Source organism: Sphaeramia orbicularis, chromosome 17, assembly GCF_902148855.1.
Source record: "Sphaeramia orbicularis chromosome 17, fSphaOr1.1, whole genome shotgun sequence".
NCBI lineage: Eukaryota > Metazoa > Chordata > Actinopteri > Kurtiformes > Apogonidae > Sphaeramia > Sphaeramia orbicularis.
In genome coordinates, this window is record NC_043973.1 from 5,992,068 (window position 1) to 6,010,159 (window position 18,092).

The 18,092-nt window shown below is 37.4% G+C and overlaps 1 protein-coding gene across 4 annotated transcripts in view; it reads right to left on the reverse strand.

Annotated features, from left to right (window-relative positions):
* Positions 1 to 271: 271 nt before the first annotated feature.
* Positions 272 to 18,092, reverse strand: part of LOC115437778 (nuclear receptor coactivator 2-like) — an 83,184-nt gene continuing 65,363 nt past the window's right edge. For 2 of the 4 annotated variants that reach the window (XM_030161116.1, XM_030161115.1), the window contains exons 16-22: positions 15,800 to 16,123; positions 14,824 to 14,898; positions 12,443 to 12,866; positions 11,006 to 11,243; positions 10,619 to 10,784; positions 7,695 to 7,769; positions 272 to 7,262 (exon numbers count right to left, since the gene is read on the reverse strand). In XM_030161116.1, the coding sequence (XP_030016976.1) occupies positions 7,251 to 7,262; positions 7,695 to 7,769; positions 10,619 to 10,784; positions 11,006 to 11,243; positions 12,443 to 12,866; positions 14,824 to 14,898; positions 15,800 to 16,123 (1,314 nt within the window). In that variant the 3' untranslated portion in view covers positions 272 to 7,250. Of the gene's footprint in view, positions 7,263 to 7,694; positions 7,770 to 10,618; positions 10,785 to 11,005; positions 11,274 to 12,442; positions 12,867 to 14,823; positions 14,899 to 15,799; positions 16,124 to 18,092 lie in introns of all 4 variants that reach the window. The other 2 variants (XM_030161119.1, XM_030161117.1) reach the window with 2 other exon arrangements.

Genomic DNA, 18,092 nt, shown 5'->3' on the forward strand with positions numbered 1-18,092 from the left:
GGGCACAAAAATTTGGGCGCAAGTACCACCCACAGGAATAAACATTACATCCTGAAAAGAATGAAGACACACAGATAGCAAATAGGTCGGCCATTGGCACTGCTGGTGTATAGCTTAGCAGGTAACTCTACAGACTATGATGTGGAGGACAGGGTTTTGAATCCTGGCTGTGGCGATTCTTTTTTTCCCGCACATTTTCAAACGGGGAGCGTGGCGCTAGTAGGTAAATCCACCATTGCCTGCTGGATGACATTAAAGGACAAAACCAGTCCTGCTCCATAAAAATAATTTATTTACAGTTGCATGAATTAGAAATGAACAAGCGGTATTGGCAAAAGTAACTTGACAGTAGACAGCCTGCATAGAGTGTGATCATCCAGACATCTGCCTTGGAAAACACTCACTGTGAATAAAATGTTAGTCTGGACTGGAATGTGTCAACACTTAGATATTCCACATGAATATCAGGAGGAAAATGTTTAAAAATAAAAAAATCACAAACAGCTCCATCCTGATTTACCACTCTATCAGCAAACACTCATTTTACAGCTGATCACCAAGACAATGGAGGAACGTTTTACAGTGATATCGTCTACTCACTGACAGAGGGAATGTGCTCTATGGACTAGGACAAAATGTGAATTATCTGTCGGGCCACAGTATCTTCATTTAAAGATGATTTTACCAGTGGCTGAAGTTATAACATTATTACTGTACTGTGCCATAGTCTTAACAAAATTCTGTCTGTGTATTAAGTTATAACCAGGATAAATGGGAAATAGCCCATGTAAAATAAAATTAAAAAAACAACTAAAAAACAAAAAACCTGATTCTGTAAACAAGTGTCTAGTGTTTAATGCTACCTGTACTCAACATGTCTTTAATAACTCTTGTGAGACAATGTGACATATACTGCATTCATTTTGTGTTTTATACCAGGTTTCATTCAACACATCAATACTTTTCCACAATAGGAACAAAGGTTCTGCAAAGTGCTGAGAGTAACCTGTAGGAGCCATTTAGCTCTCATGTTTTTGTATTTTTAATACTGTGCACATATTTTTTTGTAGTTTCTTGCTTGCTTGCTGAGAATTATAGATGAACATTAATTTCAACCCTGCAAAAACAACAAAGTTAAAGGTCGTCTAAGACTTCTACACAGTACTGTAGATGACTTTATATTTTATAAGCTATTTTCTGACCTGCCCTTGGCTTGAAACCCGTTGAAGCCTGTTTTCACCACTTGAAAATTCTGCCATCGTACCTCAAAATTCAATTCAATACCTAAAAAATAATGAACTTACTTAGTAATGTAGTCATTATTTACATTTCTTTTTTTTTCTCTCACAGAAGCCTAAATAGACTAGAATAAAAAGCAGCATGGGTACTTTTTCCAAGTATGCTTGCTTGGTTTTGTTTGTACTTATCTACACACATGCACTGGCTTTACAGAGATGAAAACTGACAATTTAGAGCTGGTTAAATATTCATTTTACAGTGTACTGTAGGTCAGTGCAGCTAGTTTGCTTCATCATCAACAGCTCACATGGTCAGTCCAGATGTCAAATGTGTTATAGCATGTTTCTATAGCAGTGTGCCCTGCTTAACCCTCAGATGCATAACTGAGTCAAAAGGTTGTTTTCTTGCAATGTCTTTGTAAAAAAAAAAAAGTACCTGTGTGAAAAGATCACTGCCAGACACAGGTAGTTTATCACAACTGATTACAGTGATGAGACAGAAAGCACAAGACGGATGTGGATATCGTTGTATTGTTGTTATATACTATATATTATGTACTATGTATAGTTTGCTTTTCAAATTTTGAAAATATAAAAAAAAAATTAAATGGTTAAAAATGTTAAAACATGAAAAAAAACAAAAAATCAAACATTAAATCATTCTTGTGTGAACCAAAATATACAAATTATTATTTTTAATGTGACAAAATGACAAAAATGTCATTAAAATGCATTGATTTTAACACAAGTCATTTTTGACCCAGTTATGGAAGAGTGTAAGGTCCAGTCACTCATGCATCTAAGGGTTAACTTCAATATCTGTCCAACAAATACATTATACATACACATCAAACAAAAATGGTAATGATAAAATAATAGTGAAAAGTTAGCATGATGTGCCTGGCTCTGATTTTCAGCCTTGTTTGTGCATTCATCCTCCATTTTAAAGAAAAATGGTCTCAAATTTCTATTTAGTCCTTGTGATACAGTTACTGGTCCATCAAACAAAGGTGTGTTTAAAGAAAACTGACATTAGACCCTGAAAAACAGTGTTTTACAGAGAATCTCCCTGGAGCAATATGCAGCTACACTCAACACGTTGTACATTTTGCTGAATGCTGACACAGTATCATCATCAACTTACATTATCAGTGAGTTGAAGCTGAGGTTATGGAAATAGACTGAATGTGAAGACTACTGTTACTGAGCAGAATGTGACATCTCATCACCCATCTGTAAAATGCACACAGCTAAGGCATAACCCTATCAGTCTTAAGATTTGAAAATATTCACAAGAAATACAGTAGTATCAAAAAAGAGAACATTTGGAAAAAGATCACTCATTCCCATCTAAAAGACATAGGGGTTAACAAACAGGACTGTCTAGGTTGCCATCATTCTCCACAAACATGGGGGAGGGAGGGGTTTTTCACATTTGTATTAACAAATATCAGGGCCACACAGAGGATCTAAAGAAGAGGAAAAAGTCTGAATTTTGAGAAAAAAAAAAAAAAAGAAAAATACTACAAGACTACAATACTACAAGTCATAAAAACAAAAGTCAAACAAGAGAAGTCAATATATTAAACCATTTTTAAATACAAAGCATAAATAACGTTACAAAGAAAAGCCATAATTTACATCAGTACTTCAGAAAAAAGTCAAACTTTCAGAAGAATAAAGTCATAATTGTTTGACAAAAACTATTTCCAGAAACAATGTTCCAAATTTTATGAGTCTACAGTTGTAATTGTTTAAAGAATAGGTCCAAGTTTTGAAGGAATAAAGTTGTAATGGTTGAGAAAGTCATACCATTACAAGGATAAATTTTGTTATACCACCCCCCCCCAAAAAAAAAAAAAAAAGTACAGAAACATAGTAATGACATAGCATAGCATAACATAATGTTATGTAGAAAACACTTCAATTTCCAGTGGACTCAAATGTAGTGGTGTGTGTTTTATAAATGCAGTTTTACTGAATGAAAAACAAGGCTGATATTTCTATTAGATGCTACTGTACATGATTTCTTCATTTAAATTAAATTCCACAAAAGTAAAATGACTTTAATCCTATGATAATAAGACTTTATTACAATTATATTTCATTTCTGCTCAGTGTGGCCCTGATACAGTACATCATTATACAGCTGTTTGGGATTTTACAAATACCAGCATGTTTTACTGGACTTTAATGTCATTTCAGATGTATTTTTGTACAACCTGTGGACAAAAGAATATATCTTATCTGTGATGGAGGATCAATAATAACTAATTTAAAAAAAGAAAAGTTAAAACTTCAATTCAGTGTTTCATTTTGCAGTCAGTTTGCATGTTCACATTCTTCATCCTTGATACAGTACGCGCTTTGCAGTTTTTCTGGACCACCCAAAGGTTAAAAAAATACACAACAAAAATTACAGATGGTTTTGTTCACAATTTCAAGCTAACAGACATGTATGTGAAAGCACCTAAAAGATCAGAGAGCACCTTTGAAAATTTTTGATGAAATGATTCTCCAGACATTTCCAGGTAGTAAAATTCAACATAACTGTGAGATGTGAAGGATCTTCATAAATAGAAAGTTTGCACTAATAATAAACATGTTGTCCTTGCCTATTTATGATCACAGGTTCAGTGATCATAAACAGTCTGGATACATGACATTCAATCACTGTCCAGAACCAGCAGCCTTCAAATGAATGAATGCGTTTCAAATGAAATGCAGTAGTATGGGTTTTTATATACATGTTTAGAAGGCAAAGTTGCCTTTTAGGCAGAAAAAATCTCAATAGTCAAACCTCAGAGGAGTGGGGAAAATGATCAAAACAGTAAACAAAGACTGAGTTAATACTAGCGTGCTTACATGGTGATGTTTAGAACTTAATGGGAGAAATCCACAATAGGAGACCTCCATTGCTGGACAGGAAGTCATCAGTCTCAACGGAGAAAGTTAAAATGAAAGATGTCTATAATTATATTTTATAAATCCATGTCCAGTTTTCGTGGAAAAAAAACAAAAAACTACAAAAAGTCTGAAATGGTCTACAGTTTAAGACAATTTACTAGTTACTCATTCATCAGTTTTGCAGTGTGGATCTTTTAATGTGGAGGAGAAATTGAAAGTAGTATTAAAACATGAGATAGAGCATTAAAAATTAATGTAATCTTAATGTACAATATTGTATAAAGATCTGACAGAAAATTGTTTGACCAAACTTTTTTTTTTTTCCTCTAAGGAACATTTTTGGCTGTTGAGGTACCTGAGTTCCTGTCAGCCTGTGGACGAATGAGGTCAATGTTACATACCCTTGCTTACTGTTAACAAAAGTGTTACTTATAAGTGTTAGCATGCCAACACAAAGTTGACAGCACTAAACGCAAAGCTGCAGCTGTGGGGGGATGTCACTTTTGCACATATCATAACTTACAGTTCTGGCACTAGATAAGAAACCTATGGATTATCATAGCCTCAACAGTTATGCCACTCATTAACTGATTATCATAAATGTCTTCAAAATGGATATATTTTCTTGAAAATGATTCCAGTCTACAAGATGGCACCAATTCTTTTCTTTCTCGCTTGAATAACATGTGAGCTGCTGACCTGTCTGTTTCTTATGAGATTCTCCAGGCTCATGTGACCCCAGTGACTGTGAAGAAGTAAACCAACCCCCTCCAGCTTAAATGCCTGGGACTGTCAAAAAGTCTACTAGAAATAAAGAAGTCTTTTGGATAAGAGATTAAACATCTTCAAGAAAGTTTATCAAGTCCAGTTGATTCAGCACTTAAGCTGCTTTTCCACTGACAGTACCAACTCAGCTACCCTTTTTCTGACTTGACTTCACTCTTGTTTTGGTACCAGCACATTCCATTTCCATTGGTGGTTGTAATGTCATCTTGAAACTGAAGGCATCTACAGGCTAACAGCAATAGTGGGGGATGAAACTTGCAAATATAAATTGTCAATTTTGAAGTAAAATGTACGCTTTAATACTTTTTCAAGCTGGAGTATATTTATGTAAATTCAGTTCTGAGGTCAACTTATTAAGATAGAGCTGACTTGAACATTTGATCCCAGGTAGCTGGCTACTGTCCAGTGCCACAACATGGTGATACAAAAAAGTGTTCGTGTTGTGACAACTCTACATTGACCAATCTGTGATCTGAAGTGTTTTATGTTATGTTTTTGTTACATCAGCATGCTCGGAACTAATGTAAAGGTGGTATTATAAATGATACCTGACAAAACGTGTTAATCACATAGTGCTGAGTTGAGGCAAGTTGAGCTCATACAGCCAATGGCACCACATATACCATGACTTGGATAACTAAGATCTTCACAGCGTTAGGTGTAAGCTGTAACATACACCAGTCAGCCTTAGTATTATGACCACTGATACATGAAGAGGACATCTGAAGGACTTTGACAAGGGACAAATTGTGATGGCAAAATGACTTGCTAAGAGAATCAGTAAAACTGCAGATCCTTTTGAGCATTCCTGATCTGCGGTGATTAGTAGCCTGCCAAAAGTGGTCTAAGCAAGAACTGATTCTCAATCCAACTGGGCATCTGTGGGAACATAACATTATTACTTATATCGTAACATCTCTGACCTGAGACCTGGACTCCAAAAGACCTCTGAAGGTGTGCTGTGGTGTCTGGCACTAAGACATCAACAACAGATCCTTTAAATTCTGTAAGTTCGGACATGGGTCCTCCGTGGATTGGATTTGTTTGTCCAGAACATCCTGTAGATGCCGGGTTGAACTGAGATCATCTGGTTTTCCCTCCTTAGACTGGCGGTCTGATTTTTGTTAGATTACCAACCAATTGGGAACATCTAACAGGATTTGCAGTTTTGGAGATGTTCAGACCGAGTAATTGGCCAGTATAATTGCTAGATGCTTAGGCTACCCATTTTGCTGATGCCATCATATCAACTTTGAGGACTAAATGTTAATTTGCTGCCTAATATATTCTACCCACTGAAAAGTGCCATGTTAATGAAAAAATCCACATTTTACCATTTCACTTGACAACATGTTGTAGCTGATCAGTGACTGCTTATGTTTAACCTGTTTCAGCTGGTGCAACCCTTCACTTGCTAACTAGCTAAATTCTCACAAGATTGGCTATTTAGCTGAGTGTGATCATTAGTTAAAGACCTCTGATTGTCATACCGGAATGAAAATTAAGTATTTAACTATTTTGTCTATTTGTCTACAGAGTTGCTTAAATCAAGTGACCGACTTGCAGAGTGAGGTTTAATATAATCATCACTGTCATTATTTCTGCTCTCTGAGAAACATTCTAAACTGCTGCTTTGCAATACCACTTAAGGGAAAAGCACTAGAATAAATCCAAATATGTACAAATATATACACATTCACCTTCAAAAAGTCATTAAATAGGGATACCTGTATACAGTTCCCCCGTAACTACAGCAGTTAAAATATATTAATTTCAAAATCAACAACAATATGTACCATTCTTCATTTCATACAAATAGTCTCTAAAATGTCTTCAAAACTATAAATACCAGTAAAATATTTTTTTTCATAAACCTTCAAACAGGCTATAAAATCGAACCATAAGTGATACAGTCCATGTATCATACAGGTCTATCAACCATTCATATCTCTAACTCTGACATCAATACTTTTAGTTTAACACACACACACACACACACACACACACACACACGGTCTCAGAGACTTGAGAGGATTACAGTTGTGTGTTTTCAGCAGGAAAACTCCCAAATACATTCATCTGACCAGTGGATGTAGGAGTAACAGTGTAGGACTGGTACGGATGGAAAGTTTCCCTGTCAGGACTTTTGCATAAAAATGATGAACCGGATTGAGGTGAATGCGGTTCAGAAGGTTTTACACGTCTTTGATGTACTCTCTCCACTTTTCTCTCAGTAGGGTGGTATGAAAGAGGGAGCCACGTTTCCAGAGCTGACATCAATGTTTTTTGCATGTTTCATCATCACAACTGCAGTCAAGGTCAGCAGAAATTCTAGAAAAGAAGGAAACATTACACCCCATTATAAACACATGGCATCATGTGTCTAAAAAGGAAAATGAAGAAAATAAAAAATAATATTTTACTTCATTTTCTTTGCTTGTAATAAGCAAAAGAGTCTCATATTAAGACTTTTTTGGTTTAATCTTTCAGTTGACTGACTTTTATTGTAGACTTAACAAATTTAGTCATGAAAAACTTTCTAACCCTTTTTTTTGCTGAATAACGATTGTTTTTTTTTCCCACAACTATTCTTCAAGTATGTTTTCTTTTGCACATAAAAACTCATTCAAGGATCTTCTTGTAAATGCATTCAATAGTATCAGTATTAGTATAAAACATTCTGGCCTGGTCTGAACATTTCGTATGCACTATTTCATCATTATGTGTTACTCACATACATAAAGGCAACTACACTTTACTTACAGAACTGGTATCAGTGTCTGGTGTCAGCATCTCCATTCCTGCCAGCTGTTCCAGGATCAGGCTGCTGTCACTCACCTGTACCAGGAAGGATGGCAGAATTAATGAACAATGAACTTGATTTCTATCAATATAAAATTATTGAGACCTTTTACAGAAATACTGGTTAAGTAACAACTGTAGAATGCTGTGCAACATGTAATACCATTTCTTGAAACCTTTCCATTATGAAAAATAATTCCCATATATGAAAATATTATCCTGAAAAATGGACCAACCTTCCTATAGAAATCCATAGATACATCTAAAGAGTGTAGGATCTAAAACTGAATATTGAAGAACGTCATAATAAATTTTACACTTCAGCTTTTACATGAGCATTCATCCATGTTTACAAAAAAAAAAATCAATATAATACTTGACCCAATGAAAACCTGTGACAGAGAGGCCAGTCAGACTGTGAAGCCTACCTGAAAGACATGACTGACCTTTCAATTAATAAATTGATAAATCAAATAATAATAACAATAACATACAAAGCTTTCTTTTTAGACTCACATTAGACCTGGAGTTTTTTGGAAATATAACTTGTTGGATACTGGTCTGTAGTTATAAAAGAGTCAGGTATTTAAGAGGTTCAACTACAGCTACGGTGACCAGGTGCTTATGAGTCACATGTGGGACAAGGAGTGTGTTTGTGTGGGACAATGTGGGACATGTAACCGTAATGCTGGAACAAAGTCTAGATTTTTAAACAATGTCTATCTTTTTGTCCACCTTAAATAACAACAATTTGATTTGGTTGCACACCGTAAGCATATTTTTGCACTTGGCATTTATTTTTTTTGCTTTTTTTTTGCACAGGTTTCAACAACTTTTTTTTGCTTGTAAAAACAAACAAACAAAAAAATCTACTAGTAAACTCAAAAAAGAAACCTCAAGTTTCAAATATTGTAATTGAATACTTTTAGAGAATCAGCGGTTTTTTTTTTTTTTTTTTGAGTGCGTGTTCACAACCCAAGGTAAACTAATCTATGTGCAATATAACAAAAAAGCATAACTGACAACATTATAACAGCTGTTTCCACTTCCAGACAACCTAAAATTACTTGGACCAAAAACCTTTGTGCATCCATACACAGAACAGTCAAATATTTTGCATTTTAACAGAGTAATAAAAATAGAATAAGATAAAATAAATATCCTGTGGAATTTTGTCAAAAAATAAATATCCACATACTTGACAAAAGCATATTTTGTCACCTCAAGTCTCTCAGTTCAAACTCCAAACTTAAAAACAGGCAAAAGGGAATAGGGATCAAATCTAACCAAACATCACATGCATACAGTGTGTCGCTTCAAGTCATACGCGCCTCTAGGCGCGATGGAGAAATAACATAGTTGACATAGTTCACAGAATATCCTGTGTAAAATCACCCCCCATTTCTTTAACTCATGTATAAACATTTTCCTATTCTTTTCTGTAGTTGCATCTTTTGTTTTTTGCACGGAATTTCCATGATTTCCACCAATGTTTGCATGCCGGTGTCTGAGGCTTTTGCCTTTGTTTTTTGTGTGCCAGTGAGCAGAGGTCAGGAGGACACTGCTGACAGGTTGATGGACTCCTGACCCCCATGTGCATGTTTGTTGATTGACAGCGGACACAGCCAGTAGTGATAGTGCTGTCTCCGCAACAAAACAAAAGTCATGTTTGGAGAAAGGCAACTGCCCTGCGCTTTGGAGAGCCAGAGCCAATCAAATGCTGGACATCGTCTCAATTTGCGGGACGTGGAAAAATGGTCATAATGCTGTGCAGTCCCACACAAGGCGGGACAACTGGTCACTGTAAATACAGCTATCTTTAGAGTGGTAGGGAAAGCACCCATCTAATTCTTCATCAAAAAATCTATAAACTATCAAAACAAATAATGTAGCAATGGAATCTAAAAAGCAACTGGTAAGTTTTAATTGGGAAATACATTTACTACCAGCATGAACTGGGATTAATTTCATCAGTGTAATTTCAAAGGAAAGGTTGCAGGTGTAAAGATTCATATATTGAAAGTAGCATAGATATTTTATAATGGGGTCTATCTCATCTCTGAAGTGAAATCAAAAGGCAAATGTGCAAGCCAGACGAGTTATATATAACATGCACAATGTAGTGTGTTTTCATTTCAGCATTTCAGCTGCCTCATATTTAGAATCAATAAATGGTGCATCTAAAAGCTCATTTACAATAATAGACTCATTAAACCTATTAAAAATAAAGGTAATAATAAACAAGTGGTGCCAGGCACAACAAACCCCGCCCCTCGCACATATTGTAGCTTATTTTGGCATGGATCCACCTGCTGTTATCATGTCTATGTGTGTGCTGATGTCAGCATATCAATTGCCTCTGTATATGTGCCAAGTTTGAAGTAAATTGAAACAAAATTGATGTTTTATAGACATTTGAAATTTCACCCATTATAACTAAATGAGAGAAGAAAACAGATTTTAAAAATTCCCCCAAAAATTTGAACTTTGACCTACTTTTCCCAAAATGTAATCACGTCTACTCTGGGTCACTGGTAATCTATTAATTCAATTTGGTATGAATTCAACCAAGAGTTTTGCTGCTACAGACATGTGACATTTTGCCCATTATAAGTAAATGGAAAAAAAAAAAAATTTAAAAAATTCATAAAAAATTGAAAGTTTGACCTACTTTTCCCAAAATGTAATCAGATATATTATGTGTCACTGGCAAGCAATGAACCAAATTTAGTATGAATTCAACCAATAGTTTTGCTGCTAGAGTGTTAACCATCAAACAAACAAACCAAACCAAAAACAATACCCCTTGCCTTTAGCATGCAGTATATACTTTCAAAGCACAGAATAAAATTAGAGCCAGCATCCATGCAGACTGCGTCTCTCACCTGATCTGGACCCATGGATGTCATGGAGCTCATCCGTCCTGACATGTGGTTCATGTTACCACTGTTACTGGCCATTGGTATGCCCACGTTCATGTTGCTGTTACCATTGTACATTCCTGCAGTGGGTTGTGTGGAATACTGGGATTGGGACTGCTGTGGATAAACACTGAACAGAGGGAACTTCAGTCAGCCTGGGTGCATCATGAGCAGGGTCCAAGTCCAGCTCCATTTTTAACGTTTGCTGTTTTGAACATTGCGCTATTATGCCATAATGAACAGTATTTTTACATTCCTTGCTGAAACTCCAAAAAGCATCTATAACCACAACAATTAAAACTCATTTCCTAAAATAAAAAAATAAAACTGCGACTACTTGTGTACTCGTACTTGCTGCTGGTGGAGATGTTGGCAGGTTGGGGCCATCCACTGAGGTCTGTGCTAGGTTCATAGCCTGGGCCTCCTCCCTGATTTGGGCCCTGGCCTTGTGTAAGGGCTTGGCCTTGGTTCTGTTGAAGTATAGGGCTCTGACCTTGCCCCATCCTGGGAGACAGCAGGGGACTCTGCGGAGTCACTGTTCCACATGGGAAGCCTGACATTGGATCCTGGTGTTGCTGCTGGCCCATTCCTAGAGGATGTAATTGATTCGAATGACCACCTGAAGTGCACATTGGTACATGTATCTACTCCCACTCCAAATGCTCAACAGGTGAGCAGGAATTGAATCCCAACACCAACCAATTGCAAAAACAGCATGATCACCCCCCACTGCAGCCATTGTGTCCTTCTCTCAAAACTAGTCTTTCCAATAAAAAAGTGAATCATATTCTGTCCTTCACTTGAGAAACTTTCAGAATTGTCAACAAAGTTCTAGAAGAAGCATGCCAAATGTCAAACTGAGAATAATATATAGAATCAAGGGAAAGAGAAGATTCATCAGTGATATAGGGATTTCAATGAAAATGACTGTGTTTTACACAGTGCCGCAGAGACGACAGAGTTTTGACGGCTATATGTTCAAAAGTACAAAAGTTTGTGATGCTTGCACATTGTGTTTGGCGAGATCATCCTCATAAAAGCAAACCACTCTTAGGATGAATTTGAAGAGGAAATGCCATCCCCCAAAACTACAATGTTAACCTGACTATAATGAACTGATTGTATGTCTGTAAGATATGGAAATGTGTCAAAATTCACATGTGGTATATATGAGGTCATAGAACAAACCATAAAAACCTGTTGCATTTGTTAACCACAAAGGTAAAAGCTTAACCACAGAACTAATTTCAGGAACCAAATCAAAATCCCACTAAAAATCATTATCACCCCATAAACCTGTCTACTTTCATCCAGGCACATCTTTTTGTATAGACTGTAATTACATTGTGTTATTAAGTTTGATAAAGAAAAAATAAAGACTGTTCTCTATCTTTAATTTTTAGCTTTATGTTGGATAAATGAAGCTTTAATACAGTCAGTTCTCGACTGAAGATGAGCCCTGTTTTAGAAAGGATAGGGCGTGAATTAAGTGGCTATTCACACTAGAAAAAGGCTAATGACTCAAGATGATGGCACAGAAAGTATAAAATGCCAACTCATTTCCGGGTTTTAATAGTCATTCCTGCAGCAGTCTGTCTGTAGCCTGACTAGTTTATAATATAGATGGTGTAAAAATAAGATATTTAAGTGCAAGAAACAAGAAGGACTAACAAGTGATTATAGACAAAACAGATATTTAAATTTAGATGATTATGTTCAAACACCTCAAAATACAAAACAAAAAATGACTGATCTCCCATGAACCAATGCTGTGCACTGATCATATACCTGAACTTTTGAACTGAAAGACAGTGTGCTGTGATGGCGGACTAAAAACCCTGTTGTACTGCTTGCCTATATTTCCCATCATGCCCTGGCGAGCCATATGATGAGTTGGAGAGAGTGGGGAGAAGAAGGGACTGGAGGAACCAGGATGAGGAGAAGGAGAGAGTAGGCTTGTACCGTAGCTAGAGGCTGGGTAGGGGAACTGCTGTGGGTTGCCTTGTGGGAGGCGAGGGTTGGTACTGCCCATGGGCATCGGCATAGGTGCAGCACCCCCACTAGGCATGTTAGATGGCATGCTAAGCCCCTGAGTCCGTAACATCATGGTACGTTGCTGGTGCACGTGTTGTTGCTGTTGCTGGCGTTGGCGGAGGTGGTTGCTGAGGTACTCCCGCTGACGCTGGGCCAGCATCTGGGTGTTGACAGGTCCCTGAAAGACCAAACAAACAGTGAGGAAACCAGGCTGCATATACTACAGTAATCATAGAACAGCAAACACTATCTACACAGTAACATGTGTATTGCACAACACAAATATTTTCCTTTACATTTTGGTCTAAAAAATTATATTGGTCACTTAATACTGATGCCTTCGAGAATGATGATTATAAAGACCTCTCGTTTGTATATATGTATGCGGGCATTAATATAGACTTTAACAAATGATAACATCACCTTCACAGCTGAAACAACAATGTAAGTGGTAGATTCACAAATGACCTGTTCCCTTTGTGTCTTGTGTGCTCAGCTTCATCACCAGGGAAACATTTCTGTGTCTTCTCTGCCCAGTATGACCTGACCCACAGCGTGCACACTTTAGTCTGCCAGCAACAATGCTTTTTGTTTTTACTGTGTTTCTTGCATTTTTGTGTTGTTGTGATCCTTTGTGATGTTTGTGGTATGAAGATGTTTTGTAAAAGATAGCTTGTATAGATAGATTTTTTAGCAGAAGATGGAAAAATAATTGAATTATTGTAAATTATACATTAATTTCAACCAAAAAATGTAATTTTATTGATGCATACCAAAATCAGGCGGGCAAGCGTGACTGTCGATCGGAGCAGGGCCATAGCTATCCAGGAATTTCACTTTACTGCTCCTCTAACTCCACAGTAACTGATAGCATCACCTATGGCTGAGTGTAGATATCATGTATACCACATGTATACCATGTATTCCCAGAACGACCAGTTTCCGCGACCTGCCTTGGAGAGCCTCTGGGCTTCCAGTTCCTCCGCACTGTGGGTTCGACTTTGAGACCAGGAGGACCTCCCACAGAGGGGTTTTCCCCATGCTTCCTTCTGCGCCCCTCCCGCATCTGAACCATGGCGAGCGAGACTGACACCCCCCATCTCCCCCAGGGGTTTGTGAGACGGAGCCGGCCACGACTCCGTGTCAGGTACTCGTGGTCCTGCTCTGAAAAATCAATCTCATCCACTATTACTCGATTACACAAAATTTAAATAAAATCGATCTAAGATTGATTTTTTTTTTACCCTGTCTCACATAAAGCTGTGAGACAGTGAAAGTGAACTCCCCTCACTTTATATTGTTGTTGACTATCTGCTGCCCCGGTTGAGAACCACTGGTGCATGCCAAAGTTTTTGCACATACTGGACAGACAGACAGACGGACGGATGACCAAGTGTTGACAATACCCTGTGGCCAGTGTGGTTGAGGATAAAAAGTAAGCAGAGCTTACTAATACCCCCGCCTGCTCGCACAACACTTTGGCCCTCCTGCTCACTGTTACCCTGTTTACCTGGGGAATAATTTTGAGTCTTAACTTTCAATCTAAAAAATCTCGATCTAAAAATTGCAAAAATTAAGAAAGGCACATGCAAAGAGCATGTGTGTAAAATTTGAAAAGAATGGGGAGAATAACTGGCTGAGAAATCAGATGGACAATTATATAAGTTGAAATTTTTAAAAATGCATTAAAAAATGCCAAAATTGGAATTCAGCTATCAAACTGTGCACTGGACCTCTCCTAGGGGTCAAGAGCATGTGTGTGAAAATTTAAAAGAATCAGTTGAATAGTATCCAAGAGATGGAATGGACAAAAATCTCAGACAGAATTCCTGGTATATCTATATACCCTCTATACACCCTCTGGGACGGGCGGGGGTACAGCTACAGAATTACATACAGAAAGGGAGACAAATAAGAGAAGACAAAAAATGATCACAGAGAGTAAAAGAGACTGCCTGGTAGCGACCAAGAGATGGCAAAGTGACAATGAAACAAACATGGATGGACAGACTGCTGGCATGAAAGAAGAATGGCTGCCACACAGAGGTGTGATCAGACAGTAATTCATCCCTTATCAAGTCTGTGTGAGACATGCATATATGCAACGAAAAGGAGACATGATACTGAGGACTGACCTGGTTTGGTAGATTAGACCTTAGAGGTAGATTCATACTGGACACTCCGCTCATCTGGTTCACTGGCTGACGGTTCTACAATGAACAGAGGACTGCATTACACTTCCAAAGAATATTGACTAAATATCTTCACTAGGCCTGTACTTACTAACAAAATGCCTATAGTTAGAAAAAAAGCAAGGCTGGGTAAAAAAACAATTACACAATTTAATTTGATTAATCAAGTTTTTGTTTGTTGTAATATATTAGTTGTGAACATGTTTTTATATTCACTGCCTTCCAGTGGAACTTTATTTCACTTAAAAAAAAGCACACTGACACCTTTGCAAATGCAATATTTTGATGATTATGTCATAATGTGTTGTGAAGTTGTACTTTATATGAACAAAATACTTGATCTTTTGGAACATCCAAACCAGATTATGATAAACATAATTTAAAAACTGTAACAAAGTGTTTACGCAAAACATACACCTGTTACATCAAAATGTTTTCTAAACACGATTATATATTTATTTTCTTGTATTCTCTAAAAATTTAATTTTTTTCTTTTTTTAATCCCACTGCATTGGTCCATTTATTCAGTTGAAAAATGTCACAACATTGGACAACTTCTCTAAATATCATATATTTACACATGGCAGAATCTAGTTTTTTTTCCAGATGTTTTACTGTAAATTATTTGTACAAAAATATGTTAGAGCCATGTCAGTCCTTTCTCAACACTACACAATATCATCAGTGAAGTTTTAGTTGATGTACAGTGAAAGTTGTCTTCTCTCAAATGTCCACCAGGTGGCAGACCAAGTACATTTAAATTACAAGGTTTTTACAGTTCGAAGGGGCCATTTTGACTATTTCATTCCAAAAGTCAAGTATAAAAGCCTTAAGATGAAGAGCATTTTGACACTGGGCAACTTAAATATGAAGGAGAAAAATTTAATGTGTGCTAGTTGAAGTATCTAATGCCACCTACTAGCTGGGCCTGAAGTCTGTGCTGCAGCTGGAGCCTCAGGTTATTGGGCTGTGGGGGCACTACTGGATTAGGTCCACCTGGTCTCATCCCTGCTGGTCTGGGCCCTCCTGCACCAGGCATCCTCATCATTGAGGGGTATCCAGAGGAGGGTGGCATCCTCTGTGGCCCCATATGGCCAGCCATAGATGGACCGTGGAAAGCTGCATCTGGAGGTAGACTGCCATAACCTGGCTGGCTGCTGTAGTGTTGGCTGTACAGAGGAGGCTTCATTCCTGGTGATAGGTCTGAGGAGCCAAGGTACTGGTCCCGCTCAGACATTTGACCCTGCAAGGTGGGTGAATGAGGGGGCATATGAGTGAAATGTTTTGGATTTCCATCCAAATGTATTGTAATTTTTAGCAGAATTTTCTGAAAATTTACAAAGGAAAATGTGGATTTATGTGCACTTCAGTCACCTACTGTGATGTAAATATTAGGAGTTAGTTTGCCAACAGCAGGTTTGCACTACCTAGCACAAATGAGCTGAAGACAATTTAACAGCTCATTTGACTGAAAAGGTGAGGATTAAGACTGAAACTACAATTAATAGTTATCAAGCTCCTGTAATTTAATTCATCATTACCTTAAGGGGATGGAAAATATATTTGTGCCAGTTTTTCGTGGTGTTTCATGCAATCACAAACTACCTGAGCTCTTGGTTGAAGAAACCAATTGAAAATACATACAAAAACAGCTGATTACAAAGACACTTGCACACACAATGCTGTTTTTAAGCATCTTCAACAGTTATACAATGTTTGTGCTAATATTGGTTTTCACTTCAGCATTGTCTTGTTTGATTCAGTAGCTCTGCCTTGAATTTTGTTATTGTTTGCTAGGTTATCCTTCAGCACTGAATATCAATTTTTAACAATAGGATGTTTGTTGTTTCAGATGTGACCAATGAAAGGTGGTCACATCTGTAATCCATCCTTTAAAAAATGTGAATAACATGACCAACCATGAACAACCTGAAATTTCTTAAGAAATGTCTCATAATACACATGTGCATTAAAACTTATGATCACAGTATAATAATGGATTAGAGTTATATAGCACTTTTCTATCAATGCATACTCAAAGTGCTTACAATGGATCCATTATTCATTCACTCTCACACTCTGATGGTGGTAAAGTATGTTTGTAGCCACAGCTGCCCTGGGGCAAACTGACGGAAGCATGTCTGCCAAACTGCTTCTGACCACCACCAAACATTTGCACGCATTTATACACCAGTGTGTGTAGCAGCACTGGAGCGCTATCTTGCCCAAGGGCACAACAGCACATGACTAGGACAGAGTGGGATTCAAACTGCCAACCCTTCGGTTATTGGATGACCTGCTCTACCTCCTGAGCTACGGACACCCCAGGAGATATACAAATGCACAAAATATAGTAAGTCATTCATTAATTCATTTTCTGAACCTGCTTTGTCCTCACTAGGGTCATGGGGGTCGCTTGGAGCCTATCCCAGCTACCTATGGGCGAAGGCGGGGTACACCCTGGACATGTCGCCAGTTCATTGCAGGGCTGACAGGTAACAGTAACAGTCATAATATTGTTAAATTATACTTTTAAGACATTTTAGTATGTTCAGGTTATTCACATTTTTTTGTGAAAGGATAGTTTGTAAATATAAATATTTTCATGTAATTTTACTCCTTTGCACTAAAACAAAGAGGAAAAATTTGAAGTTGTCACTTTAGGTCTTTATGATATTTTACCGGTCCAACCCAGTTGAGATCCGAACAGAAATGATTTTGACACCTTTAACTATGAATATCTTTAGTGTAATTTTTACATTTCACAAATTCATCCCACAGGCTGGATTGGACCCTTTGGTGGGCCAGTTTGCCCCACAGACCATGTGTTTAACACCCCTGGTCTAGACTATAGGCAGGCAGATATGCGATCCAATCCAATGTAACACAATTCATTTTTATTTGTAAAACACAAATTTAAATAAACCCATAGGTTTCAAAAGTGCTTTACAGTAAAATAAACACAATAAAAACATAATTAGATAAAATTCTAAGATAAAAACACAATAAAACATAATAAGTAAATTGACTGACCACCCCAGATACAATATCCGAGCACATAAAATCAACAGCCTATGTGGTGTGAAAAGCCAAAGAACAGAGGAGGGTTTTAAGAAGAGTTTTAAAATTAGACAGTGAGGAGGCCTGTCTAATGTGCAGTGGCAGTTCATTCCATAGTTTTGGAGCTGCCACAGAAAACGCTCAGTCCCCTC